This window comes from Acinonyx jubatus, chromosome D1, assembly GCF_027475565.1.
Source record: "Acinonyx jubatus isolate Ajub_Pintada_27869175 chromosome D1, VMU_Ajub_asm_v1.0, whole genome shotgun sequence".
In the NCBI taxonomy this organism is placed as follows: Eukaryota; Metazoa; Chordata; class Mammalia; order Carnivora; family Felidae; genus Acinonyx; species Acinonyx jubatus.
The window spans coordinates 60,106,214-60,125,483 of NC_069390.1; the positions used below are offsets into that span (position 1 = coordinate 60,106,214).

The 19,270-nt window shown below is 37.9% G+C and overlaps 1 protein-coding gene across 1 annotated transcript in view; it reads right to left on the reverse strand.

Annotated features, from left to right (window-relative positions):
• The window catches only part of GAB2 (GRB2 associated binding protein 2), a 185,308-nt gene that overhangs the window by 54,187 nt on the left and 111,851 nt on the right, over positions 1-19,270 (reverse strand). Inside the window, exon 2 of the mRNA XM_027039869.2 lies at positions 2,652-2,952. Coding sequence (XP_026895670.1) covers positions 2,652-2,952 — 301 coding nt within the window. The remainder of the gene's footprint in view (positions 1-2,651; positions 2,953-19,270) is intronic.

Genomic DNA, 19,270 nt, shown 5'->3' on the forward strand with positions numbered 1-19,270 from the left:
ATTTTCTCCCCTTCTGTAGAAAGGGCTTTAGAAACTATTTTTTTAACGTTTATTTATTTTTGAGACAGAGAGAGACAGAGCATGAACGGGGGAGGGTCAGAGAGAGAGGAAGACACAGAATTTGAAACAGGCTCCAGGCTCTGAGCGGTCAGCACAGAGCCCGACGCGGAGCTCGAACTCACGGACCTCGAGATCATGACCTGAGCCGAAGTCAGATGCCTAACCGACTGAGCCACCCAGGCGCCCCTAGAAACTATTGATTCCTTAGCCTAAAATCAGATCTACTGAATCACCACCTGTAATTTAAAAGGTAAAGAGCTTTTCAGGTGATTCAGATGACCCAAGAGGCTTGGGAATGAGTAATCCAGACCAGGGCTTCCCAAAATTTAATTGTATACAAAATTTAATGTGCATACAAATCACCTGGAGATCTTAATAAAATTCAGATTTTGGGGCAACCAGAACACCACCATTAGAATACCACAGTAATCACTGTTGCACACATGATGACTGCGAGCATCCATTGGTGAGTGTTAGAATTTGTGGGCGAAAGTTTAAGGAGACATAGGATAATTGATCATTAAAGTATTTCCTCCAAAATATTTATTAATTGCAAAAGCAAAGGCAGTGACTTTACAGTGGAGGAACTTGGCAGATACTACCTTAACCAAGAGATCAAGGTTCACATGATCAGTAGGTAATAAGACATACTGCTACCACGTGCCCTCTGATACAATGTGAGAAAGGCACACCTCTGTGTACTCTCCCCCAAACTTATAGCCTCCATCTAATCATGAGAAAACATCAGATAAACCCAAACTGAGGGACACTCTACAAAATATCTAACCAATACTTTTTGAAAGGATCAAAGTCAAAAAAAAAAAAAAGAAAAAAAAAAGAAAGACTTAGGAACTGTCACAGATTGGAGGAGATATGGAGACATAATCACTAAATCTAATGTGGTATGCTGGGCTGAATCCTGAAGGAATCAAGACAAGGGTGAAAAAGAGGTGAAATCCAAATATACTGTACTTGAAAGGTTTGCACCAATGTTAACTGCCCAGTTTTGATAGCTGTACTGTGGTTGAGTAAGATAGGGAAAGCTGAGGGAAAGGCACATGGGAACTTACTGTACAATTTTTGCAACTCTACTGAAAGTCTAAGATTATTTCAAAATAAGTTTAAAAATACATATATATTCTGATTCTGCAAATCAGAGTTGGAAGTTCCCATGAGAAGCTGATGCTTTGGGTTCCCCAACCCCACTCTAAGTAGCAAGAGTCTAAACTAGCTGTTTTCAGACTTAATCGTGCATCAGAATCACCAGGAGGGTTGTAAAAACACAGATTGCTGGGCCCTACTCCAAGAGTTTCTGATTCAGTAAGTCTGGCTGGGGTGATCCTAAGAATCTGCATTTCTAACAGGTTCTCAGATGATGTTGATGTTGCTGATGAGCTAAGAATGGTTTCTGTGTTTTTTTATTTTTTTAAACTTATTTATTTATTTTGAGAGAGAGTGCGCACACGCGTGCACATGAGTGGGGAAGGGGCAGAGAGAGGAGAGAAAGAATCCCAAGGAGGCTTTACACCGCTGAACCCATGAACTGTGAGATCATGATCCGAGCCAAAATCAAGAGTCAGATGTTTAAAAGACTGAGCCACCCAGGAGCTCCAGTTTGTATGTTTTTAGAGGGTTGCAAAAAAAATTGGCCTTCAAATATTTACAGAAAATGGTTGCTGAGCCTCGGATGCTTGCTACTCAGAATGAAGCTGTGAAGAGACACTTATGCCTAGGTCCCACCCCTGAGATTCCTAGTGAGCTGATCTGGCATGGGTCCTTGGCATCAACATTTTAAAAATGCTCCCCTTTAATTCTGTTGTGCAACCAGGTTTAAGAACTACTGATTTAAGCTCTCCGCCTGCCTCAGGAAAAAAAAAAAAACCCAAACATAAAAACCTATTTCTCAATCATCCCCAAGTTTGGGGATGAACCCAAACAACTGTCAAAGGGCATTTCTGCAACTCAAAACTCAGTTACAAAAGTTGGGCTACTATTCTGTGAAAGTCAACAAGACCCGAATATAAATCGGCATTTCCCTCTCTCACCTATCCCCTCCCAAGTGAATATAAAAGAACACTGGATTATATATCAACGGTAATTACCCCAAACCCAAAGGAAAAAAAGTGGCACGTGTAGCTGTGCAGGATGGTCTGAAATAGATGGGCTAGAACACACAGAGGTGGACCAGAGAAGGAATCAAGGTGAGCACTGCCCTCTGGGATAAGTGGTGGGTAAGAGAGCACAGAGGGCTAGAAAGCTGAGGGAAGGGAAGAAAGGTGCAGGGCTGAGAAATGGAGTGGTGTTGAGGTACCTGAAGAAATACCACAAAGTACCTTTAGCTTCCTCATAACCTCAATATATCTGTTTCCCATTTGCATGTAATTAGAGCCAGGGGTTCCTCTAGTATTTGATCAAACCCTTCACAGTCTTACTCTTTGCCTATTACTCCTCTGCCAAAGACGAACGCTTTTAGCTGCAGTGGGCTGTCCTTGCTCAAGGGATCTGAAGGCCTTCATCTTAGTCCCAACTGCTAAGCCTGCTCCAGGAAGCACCTTGCCACTTGGGAAAAAGGTTCCTGTTTGCTCTCCTACCTGTGCTCTCCTCAGCCTGATTGAAGCCACAGATCTGGCAGATGCTCTGGACCCACTTATTCATGTCCTCCTCCGTCTCGGCCACCAGATAAAAGGTGCGCTCACTGGTCTTGATGTCAAACACAAAACTATCCTGCAGCTCCTTTTTGTTGAAGGTCAGGCCTGCATCCACCTGCTCACAGAAGTTCAGGTTGATGATCCTCAAGGGCTTCTTAGAGTGATCATTCTTGTAGTATTCCAGAACATCTGGGTCACCACTCATCCGGCCACTCCGCAGGATAAACCATCGCTTCTTCCAGGCCTGAGGAGGAAGAAGGAAAAAGAGGGGAAAAAGGTCATTAGTTAGTTCAAAGCTTCTCACAGGTGCTCAGAAATCACTAGGTTAAGGATGGGGACTGTTGCACCTGCAGGCTGAACATGGCCCTTATTTCTCTTTCATACTTCACCACAGTTTAAAAAATGGAGGATGATCTCAGAATGTGTGTTAGCGCAACACTTCACTATGGAACAGGGTCTTATCATTCTGAAATGAGATGTGGCATTCCAATTTTTTAGATTAAGAAATTAGATGGAGACTAAGACATTTTCGTGCAATTATTCCCTATGCTGGAATACAGATTCAAACTCATAGTACTGTTAGTCAGGGTGGAACTTGCAAAACCACAGCATCTCAGTATATGGATAGGGACCCCAACAAGTCATGGTGAGTGGAAGCAAAGAAGCAGTATCACACACAGCCAGCAGCAGAAAAACAATTCTCTAATTTGTGTGTAGTATATTGTGCTTTTTAAGCAAATGATGGTGCCTTGGAAGAATCACCTAGAAAGCCTTCTAAAACTTCTCTGAAGTGGGGGGTGCCTGGGTGGCTCAGTTAAGTGTCCAACTCTTGACTTGGGCTCAGGTCATGATCTCACAGCTTGTGAGACAGAGCCCGGCATTGGGCTCTGTGCTGACAGCACGGAGCCTACTTGGGATTCTCTCATCCTCTCTCTCTGTCCCTCCCCTACTCATGCTCTTGCTTTCTGAAAATAAATAAAAAATTTAAAAAATAACTTAAAACTTCTCTGAAGCACATAACTCTAAGATTTTTTTCATTGTCTTGCTCCTTGCAATAGCCCAAGTACTTGTAATAGGGCCTTGCACATATTAAATACTCTATATGTATCACTGAATGAATAAACTCCTTGTATCATTTCATACTATAGAATTTAATACTTGATCACATATTCTCTTATCCTGTCTTGTATATTCCATTTTTTCAATAAGACTGAGTAATCTGTGAGCAGACACCACACAAAGTGGTAAAAAGATGCTGCATGTAATAGCCTTGGGTTGAGGCTATGCTTAACTACTGATTTGCTGTAGTTAAGTCATTTGTAGATGTGGGCTCCCAGGCTGCCCCAAGATTCTATCTCAGTTACCTTGTCTAAGATTTTCTCTTGCTCTTTGGCTACTGTTTCTGAGCTTCTCTGTCTCTAAATGTCCAACATGGCCACTTTTTGGTTTCATGAGAAAATATAAGCAATCAAGAGAATTTACATATGCTCCATCACCAAATTTACTGATCTGCCCGCATCTGAAGCAAAGTAGCCTGTTATTAGGGAGCATTCACAGTTCGTCCGATCTAAAGCCAACATCCTTCCATTTGTGTGCCCCCTTTCACCTACAAGGGGACCGCCACCACTGTATGATTCTCCCATTCTCTGGAAGCAGTGCATTTTCCCTCCCTACTAGGATCATTCCCATAAGGACACTAACATCCGCCATCATGGGGAAAAAATATAAAGCTTGACTTAATCCCATGTTCCCCTCTAGTGATGGCCCAGTTTTCTTTAGAGTAAAACCTCAAAGAGTTTTCTATATTACTGGACATTTGTCTCCTCTCTTGCCATTCTTTGGTGGAAAGCAATCTAATCAGGCTGTCCCACCACTGCGTAACAAAGTTCCCAAAGACTTCAAGGCTGCTAAAGCAACTTTTGGGTTTTATTTGATCTCTCAACAACACCTGATAATGGCTTATTCTGTCCTCTTTGAAGCACCTTCTTCCCTTGGCTCACCCTCAACTTCCCTCCTCCCCAGCCTCTTTTTCAGACTCCAGGGCTGGTTCTTTCTCATCTCCCTGACCTCTAAATATTGGAATGCTTCCATGCTCAGTTCTCAGTCTCTGTCTCTCCTCTCTCTACACCCACACCCTAGGTTATTTTATTCAGTTTCACAGCTTTAAAGACCATCTAATTGCTGTACTTCCCAAATGTATTTCTCCATCCCAGGTCCAACCACTGAACTCCAGAGTCTTATACCCAACTCTTCACTAATAAGCATCTTAAACCCAGTGTGCTCAAAACTGAGCTCTTTACATCCTCCAAGCCTGTTCTTCCTGCAATCTTTCCCGTCTCAGTTAATAGCAGCTCCAGCCTTCCAGGTGCTCAGACCACATATAGTGAGAGGTCATCATGGACTCCCTTCTTTCACATTCCACATCTACAACAAATCCTGTTGGTTCAAACAGTTCACTCGGTCTAGCCCACCATTCTGTAGTCCTCCTGCTTCTACCCTTTCATCCTGCAACTGATGCTCAACATGGAAGCTGATGTAAATCAGACTGTGTCACTTCTCTGCACAAAATCCCCAAAGGCTTCTCATCTCTGAGTAAAAACCAAAGTCTGCACAATGGCCAGTGGGTCTGATGTGACGGTCAACTCTCCCCCATCCAACACCTCTTACCTCATCTCCAGCCATGCTCTGCCTTGGCCATTCTGCTCTCGCCACACTGGCCACATACTTCTGCCTCAGCGTCTTTGCTCTGGGTGTTCCCTCTGCCTGGAATACTCTTCCCCCAGACGTCTTTCCTTCAAGTCTCTACTCAAATATCCCATTATGGGGGCAGCCATTCTTAACCACCCAACCCTCACACTCTCTTTCCCCCTTACTCTGCAACACTGCTCTTACTAGTACTTACACCATCTAAAATGCCACATTTTTGTTGAATGTCTGTATCTACCTCTCAAAATGTAAACACAAGGAATGATTTTTTAAAATCCCATGCTGCATCTTCAGTGTTTCAAATAGTGCCTGACACACAGCTGGTTATCAATAACTATGTATTGGATTAATGAGTAATTATTTTATTACATGAACTCCTTACAGCATCCAGTAGGTTACAGGGATATAATTGATGCTTAATAAGTCTTACCTCAAAATGAATATAAGGTATGGCCAGATAGAATCAAGCTGAGGAAAACAAAAAATAAGAACTATATATTTACAGTCACCTAAAATCTTTCCCAGGTCATTGGCTTATAGAACTCTGGGTGTGCTTGTGGTCCATGTAGCAGGTGCATGCATATACATGGAAGTGTGTGAGTAGCAAGGTGCATTTTTAAAAGGTATTGTTAATAGTTTAGCTTGTGTTTCAGTTGATGTGTCCCCTTCAGTGCTGGTCTCTGCAGAAAGAGCTGTCTCCAAATCACTGGTGTGCAGGTACAAGCATAAACAAACACAGAGACACCCACATAAACAAGAAAAAGGTGTTTACTACAGATAACATCGGAGCCTGTCAGGTTCTGCTTCCAAGGAAGTGGTGTAGGCTGATAAATGACTGCTTATAAAATGCTGATAAATTTATGACCAAGCAGGCAAGGCTGTCTAGTCTAGTCCCAAATTCCCATCCCTCTTCTGCCACACCATTTCTCTCCAAGTCTATGCACATTTCTTTTTTAAATCAAACAACTGAGAACACAAGTATAACCAACTTCAAAGAGTCTAGCTCCAATGACAACTTCTCTGATCTTCTCAGCTGAAATGGACCTCTACTTCTTCTGAACCTTTGTAACACTTTTTATGTAGTTTTTATGGCCTGTCATTTTTTACAACATATTACAGATATTTTGGAATTTATTGTTTCTTCCCAAGTATATTATGAACAACATCTGTATCCTTCTATGAATTTTGATGGTAGGCATTTTGCTAAATGTTACTAAACAAGGCTCCTTATCGCTGAAATTTTCTTATCTCTCTGGCCTCATTTATACCTCCTTGCTTTCTTCTTTCCATCCATCCATCCATCCATCCATCCATCCATCCAACAAGTATTTGTTTAGTGTTTACTATGCTACAGGCAATATTCTAGATGTTGAGCGTACAGCATGAATTCCTGGTCTTACAGAACTTACTACAGTGCATAACAAATTACATATTATTCTCCAAATATACCAGATAATTGCATGCCTTCCTGTCTTTGCACAACCTACTGCATCTTCCTAGAATGACTTTACCCTCACCTTGTCTATCTAGAAAATTCCTATGTCCCTTCAGTGCCAGCTTGAAGTATCATTTTCCCTGGAAGGGCTTTACTAACTTCCCTGGGTAGAGCTGGTGCTTCTGTCTTATACTCTCTTATTAATTTGTGCTTTCTTTGGCATTTCAGTTATTTATATATCTTCCTCCCCTTTAAGCTCTGAACATCTTGAGGTTAGGCTCCTTTCTGGCCAAAAGTTACTTGGAAAAGTGTTTGGTCTATATGAGAGCTCAATAAAGTTCTATTGACTTTCTTCATTCTATCAATATATTAATTTACTCAAGCTAATAAATGCAACTTAAATATATATATTTTCACAGAAGCAGGAAAGGAGGACAGCAAGAGAAGTACAGCAAAGAGATTAAGAAAGATAAAGGTATAGTGTGGGTTCTATATGATGTGAGTTCTTTACTCTCTTGTTCTCTTCATTCTGATATGAACATTGACCATGTAATAAATATTTATTTATTTTTATTTTTTTCAGTTTATTTATTAATTTTTACACCCAATGTGGGACTCAAACTCACAACCCCGAGATCAAGAGTTGATGCTCTTCCAACTGAGCCAGCCAGGTGTCCCTGACCATGTACTAAATATTTATAAGGAAATCTGGGGCCTTCAGCTTGAAAGTGTCTCATGATACAGGAATGAAAAATTACTGTTGGATTACTGACACATAATGCAAGGAGAACATGGGACCTGAATATGTTACCTGAAAAAGAAAGCTTTTTCAAGACTGTTCTTATATCTATACAAAATTTCTTAACAAAAATTAAGTCAAAATCAATCATGGACTTAAACATAAAATACAAAGAGAAATCAGCAAGATATATAAAGAATTATATAACGTAACCAAGTGAGGGTTATCTCAAGGATGTAAAACTAATTCAATATTCAAAAATCAATCAGTGTAATCCACCATAGTAATAGACTAAAGAAAAACCACATGGTCATATCAATGAATACAGAAAAAAAAATTGACAAAATTTGATCCCTATTTATAAAAACAACACTTAAAAAATAGGAAGAGGGGGGAGCTTTCTTAATTTGATAAAAAGCACCAACAAAAGATCAACACCAACATTCTACTTTGTATTGAAAGAATGAATGCTTTCCCCCTAAAATCCGAAACAAGGCAAGGATGTCTGCTTACTCTCACCACTCTTGCTGAAAATTCTAGTGAGGACAATAAAGAAATGGACATAAAAGGCATACAGTTTGGAAATGAAGAAAAAAACTGTCCCTATTTGCAGATGATATGATTTTCCACATAGAAAATCCCAAGGAATTAGGAAGAAAAAAGAAAAAAAAGAGCTAAAAATCTCCAGGGACTAATGAGTCAAGTAAGGTCACAAGATACAAGATAAACATATAAAAATCAATTTGCTTCAATATGCTAGCAGTGAACATGTGGGCATAGAGAATAAAAATAAAATGCTATTTATAGTTTGTTTTTAAAAAAATTAAATAAGTGTAAATCTAACAATATGCACAGGACATGTATGCTGATAGCTATACAATGCTGAAGAAAGAAAAAAAAAACCAAATACCATGATCATGAATGAGAATACTCAACATAGTACATCTCCCCAAATTGATGCTCAGGTTTAACATAATCTCAAAATTTCATCAAGAATTTTTACAGATGTAAAGAAAATTACACTAAAATGTATATAGGAAGGAAAAGAAAGTGTAAAAAAATTGAAAAATATGATAAAAGAGGGGCTATTAATTCACTAGATTCCAATAATTATTATATATACACATACAGTTCTCAAGACTATGTGGCACTGTCAGAGGGACACACACACAGAACAAAGGAATAGAAGAGAGAACCCAGAAACAGAGCCACACAAATACACCCAACGGATTTCTGACAAAGGTGAAAAGCAATTCAATGGAAGAAAGACAGCCATTTCAACAAATAATGCTGAAGCAAGTGGATATCCATAAAGAACTAAATCTAAATCTCACCTCTTATATAAGAACTAAAAATGAATGATAGACTTAAATGTAAAACTAGAAAACATTTAGGACAAAAAAACGGAGGAAATCTATCAGGTTTAGGGCTAAGAAGGAGTTCTCAGACTTGACACCAAAAACAGAATCCATAAAAGGCAAAAGCTTATAAATTAGACTTCAATGAAATGTAAAACTTTTGCTATGCAAAAGTCTTTAAGAGGATGAAAAGACACATACAGACTGAAAGTGAAGGGATGAAGAAAGATATTTCATGCAAACAGAAATGAGGGGGTAAAAAAAAAAGCTAGTATGGCAATACGTGTATCAGACAAAATAGACTTGAAAACAATGTAACAAGGGACAAACAAGTGTTAAATAATGAGAAAGCAACCAATCCAAAAAGAAGATATAACAATTGTAAATATCTATGCATCTAACACAGGAGCACCTAAACACATAAAGCGATGAGTAAGAGACATAAAGAGAGAAGTTGACAATTAATACAGTAATGGTAGGGGACTTTAACACTCCACTCACATCAATAAACAGATCATGCAGAGAGAATATCAATAAGGAAACAGTGCCTCTGAATGACACATTAGATCTGATGAACTTAACACATATGTATAGAACATTCTATCAAAAAACAGCAGACTACACATTCTTTTTAAGTGCACATGGAACAATCTTGAGGAAAAACTGCATGTTAGGACACAAAAAATCTCAGTATACCTAAGAAGATTGAAATCACATCAAACATCTTTTCTGACTACAACAGTAAGGAAACTAGACATCAATTACAATAAAAAATAAAACAAAATGAAACTGGAAAAATCACAAACACATAGAAGCTAAACAACATGCTATTAAACAACCAGTGGGTCAATAAAAAATTAAAAAATGAAATTAAAAAAAGCACATGGAGACAAATAAAAACAAAAACACAATGGCCTAAGATCTTTGGGATGCAGTGAAAGCAGTTCTAAGAGGGAAATTTATAGCAATACAGGTCTACCTCAAGAAACAAATAAAAAAAAAGAACACCTCAAACCATTTAACCTTACATTTAAAGGAACTAGAAAATGAACAAAGCCTGAGGTTAGTAAATTGCAGGAAATAATAAAGATCACAGCAGAGATAAATGAAGTGAGACTAAAAAAACAGAGGAAATATCAACAAAACCAAGAGGTAGTTCTTTGAAAAGACAAATAAAATTGATAAACTTTTAGTCAGACCCATTAAGAAAAAAAAAAGAGAGAACTCAAATAAATAAAACTAGAAATGAAAAAGGAGAAGTAACAACCAGCACCACAGAAATACAAAAGATTGTAAGGGACTACTACAAAAAATTATATGCCAACAAACTGTACAACCTAGCAGAAATGGAATGAATTCCTGGAAACACACAATCTTCCAAAACTGAATCAAGAATGAACAGAAAATCAAAACAGACTGATTACTAGTAAAAAAAAAATTGAATTGGTAATTAAAAACAAAAACAAAAAACCTTCCAACAAACAAAAGTCCAGGCCAAAATGGCTTCACAAGTTAATTCTACCAAACATTAAAGAAGAGTAAATAACTATTTGTCTCAAACTATTTCACAAAATAGAAAAAGGAAAGAAAGCTTCCAAATTCATTCTATGAGGCCAGCATTACTCTGATACCAAAACCAGAAAAAGTGGCTACAAAACAAAACTCTAGGCCAGTATCTCTGATGAACATAAATGCCAAAATCTTCAACAAAATATCAGCACACCAAATTCAACAATCCAGTAAAAAGATCATTCGGGACAATCAAGTGGGATTTATTCTGGGGATGCAGGGATGGTTAAATATCCAGAAATCAACCAATGTGATACATCACATTAACAAAATGAAGGGTAAAAACTCTCAACAAAGTTGGTTTTGAGGGAACACACCTCCACATAATAAAAGCCATATTTGAAAAACTCACAGCTAACATCATATCCAATGGTGAAAAACTGAATACTTTTCCTGTAAGATCAGGAAAAATGAATGTCCACCTTGCCACTTTTGTTCAGAGTCCAGAGTGCTAACCATTACACCATGGAACCCCACTCACTTTTGTTCATGATAGTACTGGAAGTCCTAGCTGGCACCAATCAGATGAGAAACAAAAGGCATCCAAATTGGTAAGGAAGAAATAAAACTTTCACTATTTGTTAATGACATGACACTATACATAATAAATCCTAAAGATTTTACCAAAATATTATTAGAACTGATAAATGAATTCAGTAAAGTTTCAGGATACAAAATATACAGAAATGTTTTGTGTATTAGTGTTTCTCTACACTAATAATGAGGTAGCAGAAAGAGAAATTAAGAAATAACCCCATTTACAATTGCACCAAAAAGAATACCTAGGAATAAATTTAACCAAGGAAGCAAAGACCTATACTCTGAAAATTATTAGAAATTAACGAAAGAAACAGAAGATGATATAAGCAAATGGAAAGATATACCATGCTCATGAATTAGACAGATTATTGTTGTTAAAATGTCCACACTACCCAAAGCAAAGGACAGATTCAATATAATCCCTATCAAAATACCAAAAGGATTTTTAAAAAACTAGAACAAATAATACTAAAATTTGGATAGTGCCACAAAAGAACCTGAATAGCCAAAGCAATCTTTTTTAAAAACATGTTTATTTATTTTGAGAGAGAGAGAGCAAGCGAGCAAGCAGGGGAGCGGCAGAGAGATAGAGGGAGAGAGAGAAAGTCCGAAGCAGGCTCCATGCTGTCAGTGCAGAGCCTGACACGGGGCTCAACATGGGTCCTGAGCCCATGAACTGTGAGATGATGACCTGAGCTGAGAGTCAGATGCTTAACTGACTGAGCCACCCAGCACCCCCAGCCAAAACAATCTTGAGAAAGAACAAAGCTCGAGGTATCATATCCCAGATTTCAAGATATAATACAAAGCTATAGTAATCAAAACAGTATGATACTGGCACAAAAATAAATACACAAATCAATCAAATAGGATGAAGAGCCCAGAAAAAAACCTCATGCTTACACAATCAATTCATCTATGACAAAGGAGGCAAGAATATAGAATGGAGAAAAGACAGTCTCTTCAGTAAATGGTGCTGGGAAAACTAGACAACTTTATGCAAAAGAAAGAAATTTCTTATAAAAACAAACTCAAAACAGATTCAAGATCTAAACGTGAGATGTGGAACCATAAAATTCCTAAATGAAAACACAGGCAGTAGTCTCTTGGACAGCAGCCTTAGCAATATATTTATGAATATTTCTCTTCAGGCAAAAGAAACAAAACCAAAAACAACAAGTGGGACTACACTAAAATAAAAAGCTTTTGCATAGTGAAGGAAACCATCAACAAAACAAAACAAACCAACCTACTGGGTGGGAAAAGATATTTGCCAATGATTTATCTGACAAAGGGTTAATATAAAAAAAATAAAGAACTTATACAACTCAACAACCAAAAGAAAAAAATATCTGATTAAAATATGGGCAGAGGATCTGAATAGACATTTCCCTAAAGAAGACATACAGATAGTTAACACAGACAAAAATGAAAAGATGCTCAACATTAGTAATCATCAGGGAAATGAAAATAAAACCACAATGAGATATCACTTCACACCAGTTCGGATGGCTATTATCAAAAAGACAAGAAATATAGTAAGTGTAGGCAAGGATGTGGAGAAAAGGGAACCCTTGTGTTGCTGATGAAAATTTAAACTGGTGAAATCACTGCGGAAAACAGTATGGTGGTTCCTCGAAAAATTAAAAATAGAACTATCATACAATCCAGTAATTCTACTTCTAGATATTTACCATTCCCCCCATCAAAAACCCTGAAAACACTAAATCAAAAAGATACATGCATCTCTATATTCATTTCAGCATTATTTACAACAGCCAAGATATGGAAACAATCCAAGTGTCCATCCATAGATGAATAAATAAAGAAGATGTGTACACACACACACACACACACACACACACACAGAGGAATGTTACTTGCCCATTAAAAGAGATCTTGCATTTGAAACAATGTGTATGTACGTAGAGGGTATTATGCTAAATGAATTAAGTCAGAGAAAGACAAATACCATATGATTTTACTTACCTGTGGAATCTCGAAATCAAAACAAGCAAATAAACAACAGCAACAAACCAGAAAGAGACTCATAAATTAGAGAACAAACTGGTAGTAGCCACAGGGGTGGAGGTGGGGGGAATGTGTGAAATAGTTGAAGCGGACACAGAGGTATAGACTTTCTGTCATAAATAAGTCATGGAGATGAAAAGTATAGCATAGGGAATAATACCGTAACAGTGTTGTATGATGACAGATGGTAACTACACTATCATGGTGAACACTGCATAATGTATAGAAATGTCAAACCACTATGTTTTGCACCTCAAACTAGTAACACTGCATATCAAATATACTTAAATAATAACAATTTTAAAAAAGATAAAAAGAGAAGCTTTTGAGTGGGAGAAAATACTTGCAAACCACATATTCAACAAAGAATAATATCTGGTAACATATAGAAAACTATCACACTCAACAGTCAGAAAAGGGAATTAGGACAAGGGCAAAAGAAATGGAAGGCACTTCACTGAAGAGAATATACAGAGGGTAAATCTGTATACATGTAAAGATGCTCAATATCTTTAGCTGTTCTGGAAACAGAAATTAAAATACAATGAGATATCACAGATCTATCAGAATTGCTAAAATAACAACAACACAAAATGCTGGCAATGAGGCAGAGAAAACGGGTCACTCAATATTGCTGGTAAGAGTCTAAAATGATCAGGGTGCCTGGGTGGCTTTGTTGGTTGAGTGTCTGACTCTTGATTTTGGCTCAGGTTATGATCTTGCAGGTTCGTGGGATTGAGCCCCTTGTCAGTCTCTGTGCTGAAAGCATGGAACCTGCTTGAGATTCTCTCTTTCCTTCTCCCTCTCTCCCACCCTTAAAATAAATAAACTAAAAAAAAAAAAAAAAAGAAAAAAAAAAGAAAGAATCTAAAATGATATAGCCACCCTGGAAAACAGTTTGGTCATTTAAAAAAAACTAAACATGCAACTCCTATACACCACAGCAACTGCTCTGCTCTGCTGGGTAGTTATCCCAGAGAAATAAAGATTTACATTCATACAAAAATTTTTCATGAATGTTTATATAAATTTTGTTTATAATAGCTCCAAACTGGAACAATCTAAATGTCCTTCAATAGGTAAATGGTTAAATAAACTGTGATGCCATAGGATACTACTCAGCAATAAAAAAAGTATTGACACATGCAAAGTCTTGAGTGAATCTCCACAGAGTTAGGCAGCATCAACAAAGCCAATCCCAAAATGCTACATACTGCCCAATTCCACTTATGTACCATTCTTGAAATGGACAGGAGATTAGTGGTTGTCAGTGGTTAAAGGAGGGGCTTGGAGTAGGACAGATGTGAGTATGGCTATAAAAGGACAGTATGAAAGATTCCTGCGGTGATGGAAATGTTCTAGATCTTGACTGTATCAATATCAACATTCTTGTGATGTTGTAGTACAGTTTCAGAAGATGTTACCATTGTGAGGAAACTAGTAGAGGGTATGTGGGGTCTCTGTATTAATTTTACCACTACATATGAAACTAAAATTATCTCAAAATAAAGTTAATTAAAAGGAAACTGATCCACAAGAGAATTGGAATGTTCACAGATGGGAAATGTATTTGAAGAAAACCATAAGGAGGAAAGGACTATTTCTCAGAGAAGAAAATTAAGATCATGGAGAGAAAGGTTAACAGCTGGCTACCGACTATGACCAGATCCAGCTGTCCTCAATCTTTTCCAGTCAGGGATAGGGATGGGATCTTAGGGATTCATACTGTGAAAATATGAATAAACTTCAGAGTTCAGACTTCTGAGCAGGACCACCACAAAATACCAAGACTCACCAGGATTTCCAAACCTTTCAAACTACATGCCAGCTCTAGGGATTGTAGGCTGTCCAGGCAAGGCATGATTCTAGGCCTTAGGGAATAAAAGTTCCCAGAGAAACAATAAAGTTAAGATGCCAACAAGCTTCTCCTCTTTTTCTGTGTAGTAGTCAGCCTCCACGATAGCCCTCAATGGGTCTTATTTTCCAGTATAGCCTTATGTAGTCCCCTCCCATACTGAATAAGGATGACCAACAGCATATTGCATAAATGACCGTGCAGCTTTGAAGGCTAAGTAATTAAAGATGCTATAGCTTCTTTCCTGTTTGCCTTTAGATAAGCTGCCATGTTGTGAGGATACTCAAGCAGTACCCAGGAGTGCACATGGTGAGGAACTAAGTAAGGCCTCCTGCCAGCCATGTAAATGAGCTATTCTTAGAAGCAGATACTTCAGCCCCAGCCAAGCCTTCAGATGCCTGCAGCAGTAGGCAACTTTTTAACTGTAATTTAATGAGAGACCCTGAGCCAAATCCACCAATCTAAAGTGGTCCTGAGTTCTCGACTCACAGAAACCCTAAGAAATAATAATATTTATTGTTGTTTTAAGCCAGTAAGTTTTAAACCTTTTGTTATGCTGTAATAAATAACTAATACATTCTACTTTCCATTTCTAGGGCTAGGTGGGTATAACCAAGGGTAACCACTAGGAGGAAAGCCTTGTCTATTTAGAAGACTAAAAGCAGCTCAAACCTAAAAGATAGACAAATAGGCCATTGGAACAGAAGGTTCCAGAAACAGACCCATACATACTTCATCACTAGATTTGTGAAAAAGTTGATACTGCAGTGCTATAAAGAAAAGAACTGTCTTTTCAATAAACGGTGATAGGTCATTTGGTAAGTATGAAGAAAGATTCTTTTTATTCTTAAATGGTTGTTTATTTTTGAGAGAGAAAGAGAGAGAGAGAGAGAGTGCACAAGCAGGGGATGGGCAGAGGGAGACCAAGCAGACTCCTGTCAATGCCGAGCCTGGCATGGGGCTTGAACTCACAAACTGTGAGATTATGACCTGAGCTGAAATCAAGAGTTGGGTGCTTAACTGACTGAACGATTCAGATGCCCCAAAAGATTTTTAATCCTTTTTTATGCTATATATGAAAATTAATTTCAGATCATTATAAATCCAAATGTGAAAGATACAACATTATAAAGCATTTAGAGGAAAATGCCTTCATGGCTTTGGGCTACACAAATTTGTGGAATACTCAAAAGTTGCTAATAATACAAGAGAAAAAGTGATCAATGTTATTACATTACACTTAGTGTCTGGTCACCATCAAGAGGATGAAAAACCAAGTGAGTAAGAGGAGATATTTACAATACATATATCCATGAAGACTCCTATTCAGAATATATTTTTAAAAACCCAACTCCACATATTAGCAGGAGAAAGACCACTTAATAGAAAAATGGGCAAAAGATCTGAATAGGCACTACACAAAAGACATCCATCCAAAAGGCTGTAAGCATAAAAGAAGATCTTGATTTCTTTAGTCATTGCAAAATGCAAATTAATACCACTACACAACCACCAGAATGGTTATAACAACAAAGACTGATAGTAATAAGCATGGGGAAGAATATGGAGAAACTGAAACTTTCCATACCGTATTAGTAAGAGTGTAAATTGGTATAACCATCTTGGGAAACTATGGCAGTATCTACAAAAGCTGAACATATACCCCAGGACGCCACAATTCTACTCCTAGATACATGCCCTAAATAATTATGTACATATATCCACCAAAATACATGCATAAGTATGTTCATTGCAACACTTTTCAGAAATGCCCAGCCTGGGTGGCTCCATTGGTTAAGCGTCCGACTTCAGCTCAGGTCATGATCTCACGGTTCGTGGGTTCGAGCCCCGCATCTGGCTCTGTGCTGACAGCTCAGAGCCTAGAGCCTGCTTCAGATTCTGTGTCCCCCTCTCCGTGCCCCTCCCCCGCTTGCACTCTGTCTCTCTCAAAAATAAATAAAAACGTTAAAAAAAAAAAAAAAAAGAAACGCCCATATCATGCTTGCGTTTCTGCTCTATTTCAAGTGCTTATTATGTACACGTGAACTGCCGTGCTAGTTTCCTAATTAAATACTTATAAAATGCATCCAGTTTAATCTTCTAGTTTTTATAAATATTTATTTTTGAGAAGGGGGATAGGGGGCATGACAGGGAAAGGGCAGAGAAAGGGGGACAGGATCCAAAGTGGGCTCTGTGCTGACAGCAGAGTCTGATGTGGGGCTCGAACTCATGAACCATGAGATCATGACCTGTGCCAAAGTTGGACACTTAACTGACTGAGCCATCCAGGTGCCCCTAATCTTCCAGTTTAATCAGAGCAAAACTCTGATCACGTTACTCCTCCCACTATCCAAAATTTTAATGGTTCCCTGTCAATTGCATAGCAAAGTTCAAATTCTATGGTTTAGGGTTTTTTTTTAATTAAAAAAATTTAAATTTATTTTCAATGTGGTAAAATACACTGAACATAAAATTTACTATTTTAACTACTTAATTGTACAGTTATTTCTGTGGCATTAAGTATATTCACATTGTTGTAGAGCCATAAACACCTTTTTAATCTTCCCCAACTGAAATTCTATGTCTGTTAAACACTAATTCCCAATTCTCCACTATACCCTGTCCCTAAAAACCACCATTATACTTTCTGTCTCTGTGAAATGGACTACTCGTATATGTGGAATCATACAATATTTGCCCTCTTGTGACTGGCTTATTTCACTTAGCATGAGGTCTGCAATGTTAATCCATGCTGTAGCATGTGTCAAAATTTCATTCCCTTTTAAGGCTGAATAATATTCCATTATGTATAGATGTCACATTTTGTTTATCCATTCCATCTGCTGATGGGCTCGAGTTCTGGGGCTCAGTTTTAGAGCCTTTACGATTCAGCTCAAACCTGCATTCCCATCTCATTTACACTCCTTTATTTATAATGTGATATATACATACATACATACATATATATACACACACTGTTACTACTCAAACCAAGTTGATTTTTCACTGTTTCCTAAATATACTTTTCTACCTTCACACGCTCGATTTCCCTGTCTGAAAAGTGTCCCAATCTTCCCTGTCTAAATTGTCCAAAGTTTTTCTTATATTTGAATGCTGTCCTCTAATGTCACAACTTTTGATCATCCTTCATTCAAGGTTCCAACATCTAGAGCTTTTTCAGAACAGAGAGTCTTCCCCTTTCACAGAACCTCACACAGGGCCTTCCTGCAGTGCATGAGTGCTCTTATTCATTGAACTAAGTGAACTAGCTAAATTTCATTAAAACATAAGTGTACATACTTCTATGCTTAAACATCTCACCATGAGTTTTTTTCTTGTTTTCAATAATAAGCTGTATTAAGCCACTTAAAAATGTCAAATAGACAATATGAAGAGTTAAAAGGGTATCTCTTTCTTCCTAATTCCTGGTACAACCCAGCCAGGCAGAAAAAAACCTATTAATTCAGAGCAACACAAACTCAAAGCAAGGGGCACAAATGCACAGAACTAAGGAGAGCAGGACTGAGATGCTATAGAGTGGGATGAGAAAAGCCTGAGCTCAGAGTGAAAAGACTCGAATTACAGTCCTTGTTCTTGCTCTATAAACTTGGAGAAATTTTTTAAAGTTTCCTAAGCCTCAATAACCAGGCATATAAAAGGGGAAAAATACAAAACTAATAATATTGCATACAGTAATAAGTAAAATTAAAAAACGTAAACACACCTAGAACCAACCTTGGCATGATAGGTGCCAAGTACATAGTTCTTGAATTAAAAGCAGTCCAAGGAGATTCGTGAGATCATGAAATTGGCAGAAGAGTTATCATTATAGAAGACCCCCAGATTTTCCACTCCATGTTCTTTCTTCCCAATCACCATTAAGAAGACATTATTGGAGCACCTTGGTGGCTCAGTCGGTTAAGAGTCTGATTCTTGGTTTTGGCTCAGGTCATGATCTCATGGTTCCTGAATTTGAAACCCACATCAGGCTCAGTGTGCTAACAGCATAGAGTCTGTTTGGGATTCTCTCTCTCCCTCTCTCTCTGCCCCTCCAATGCTCACACACACTCTCTCTCTCAAAATAAATAAACAAACTTAAAAAAAAAGGCATTATCTTTTCTTCCTTCTTGCCCTGCATCACACATCAGCAACTGCTCTGAATTCTGCCTCTTTTGGTTAAAGCTATGACTCTTCTTCAGTTTCTCAGGTTCAAAATTAACTACTTCTTTCTATTCAGCTCTTCCTGCTACTTCACTGCTCATGCCAAATCAACAAGCTCCTTTGTAGCATTCAGTAAAACAAGCACAAATTCTGCTAAATGTTTTGAGG